A 1,906-nucleotide genomic window follows, 5' to 3' on the forward strand; every position below is an offset into this window, starting at 1 on the left:
CGGACGGCTGTCGCGGGTCGAGGCGACGACGACGACGACGATGATGACGACGGACGAGAACGAGGACGATCCCGTGATGTGCAGCGAACTAAAAACCCAAAACACCGACAAGCTCTGCACGGGCAAGCTCTCCGCCGAGGACGAAGTCAACATGGTCGCGGTCGAGGAGACGTACGAGGAGGCGATGACGACGACGGCTACGACGATGACGACGAAGACGACGGACGAGAACGAGGACGACCCCGTGATGTGCAGCGAACTAAAAACCCAAAACACGGACAAGCTCTGCACGGGCAAGCTCTCCGCCGAGGACAAAGTCAACATGGTCGCGGTCGAGGAGACGGACGAGGGCGGCCACCTGGACAGCGGCAACTGCGGCGAGGGCGGCGAGGCGTACGCGACGGCGACGGCGGCGACGGCGACGACGGTGGATGACTGCAGCGCCGACGGCGGTGTGGGCGCGGCCCTGGCCTACGGCGACGACAGCGGCCACTTGGACAGCGGCAACTGCGACGACGACGGCGGCGAGGCGAACGCGACGGCGAGCGGCAGCTTCGCCTACTACCGCGACGAGGTGAACCTGGTGATTGATTGTTCCGGCAAGGTGAACCCGACGGCGTCCTGGTCCTTCGAGATGCGCTACGCCCTGGCCGACGCGGTCGCGGGGTTGCCCGAGTGCGTTGGAAGCACCATGGAGGTCGTGCACATCATCTACGGGTCGTCGCGCGTGCTCAGCAAAGGCAAACACACGGTCGACTTCGCTATGCTCAGTGACGGCGTCTGCGCGCAGCTCCAGGCCTTCGTCAACTTGAAGAGCAACTTGAATGTTTCGGGAAAGAAGAAGAAGAAAAAGAAAGGGAAAAAGGAGAGTGAGAAGGAAAGCAAAATCGAGAAGGAAAGTGACGACGAGCGGATGTGCAGCGACTTGAAAAAAAAACAAAAACTACTAGCTCTGCCGCTCGTCGAAAATTCGGACGCGAATACTGCACCCCTGATGTGCTCCTCCAAGACCAACCTACGCTGCGACGGTTAGCTCAGCTAGCTCGGTTCGCCTAGGTACCCCCCTAGCCCCCCTGGATAAGCAATCACCAGGACCTGGAGGAGACTCTCGCGGAGGAGAAGCAGACCTGCGCGGAGGAGAAGCAGACCTGCGCGGAGGAGAAGCAGACCTGCGCGGAGGAGAAGGCCGCGCTCGAGGGGCCGTCGTGCGCGGACTCGACGACGTGGCACCAGGGCTGGAAGAAGTCGAAGTCCTGCGCGTGGGTCGGCAAGTCGCCCGCGAAGCGCTGCGACAAGGAGTCCAAGTCCAAGGTCTTGGCCAGCGACGCCTGCCCCGTGGCGTGCGACGCCTGCCCGACCTGGGCGGAGGTGATCGCCGAGCTCGAGGCCGCGAACGCCGCGCTCGAGGGCAAGGTGGCCGAGCTCGAGGCCAAGCTCGAGGCCCCGACGCCCGCGCCGACGGTCGACCCCACGGCATCGCCCATGACGGCGCCCACGGCGACCCCCACGGCCGCGCCGATGGCTTTTACGTGCGCTGCGGACGAGTACTTCGACGGCTGCAGCGAGTGCCCGAACGGCTACACGTGCGACGGCGTCACCAAGACGTGCGCCGTCAACAAGTACGTCGACAACAACGAGTGCCTCGAGTGCCCGGCTAGCGCGAAGTGCGACGGCGTCAACGCCGTGTGCGATGACGTCAACAAGTACGTCGACGAGAACAACGAGTGCCTCGAGTGCCCGACCGGCTTCGCGTGCGACGGCATCGACGCGACGTTCTCTCCGACGGACCTGAACGAGCTCAAGATCGCGGTCAACGGGTGGATCGACGACGCTTGGAGCGCGGAAGCCAAGTACGGGCACATCAGCGAGTGGGACACGTCGTCGATGACGGACATGTCGGAGCTGT

At 64.0% G+C, this 1,906-nt stretch overlaps 1 protein-coding gene across 1 annotated transcript in view; it reads left to right on the top strand.

The window, feature by feature from the left end:
- Window positions 1-1,809, top strand: part of AURANDRAFT_68432 (hypothetical protein) — a gene marked incomplete at both ends in the record, with an annotated part of 3,707 nt that extends 1,898 nt beyond the window's left edge. The window contains 2 exons of the mRNA XM_009044117.1: window positions 85-826; window positions 1,093-1,809. Coding sequence (XP_009042365.1) covers window positions 85-826; window positions 1,093-1,809 — 1,459 coding nt within the window. The remainder of the gene's footprint in view (window positions 1-84; window positions 827-1,092) is intronic.
- Window positions 1,810-1,906: the final 97 nt, after the last annotated feature.

Source organism: Aureococcus anophagefferens (assembly GCF_000186865.1).
Source record: "Aureococcus anophagefferens unplaced genomic scaffold AURANscaffold_140, whole genome shotgun sequence".
Taxonomy (NCBI): Eukaryota; class Pelagophyceae; order Pelagomonadales; family Pelagomonadaceae; genus Aureococcus; species Aureococcus anophagefferens.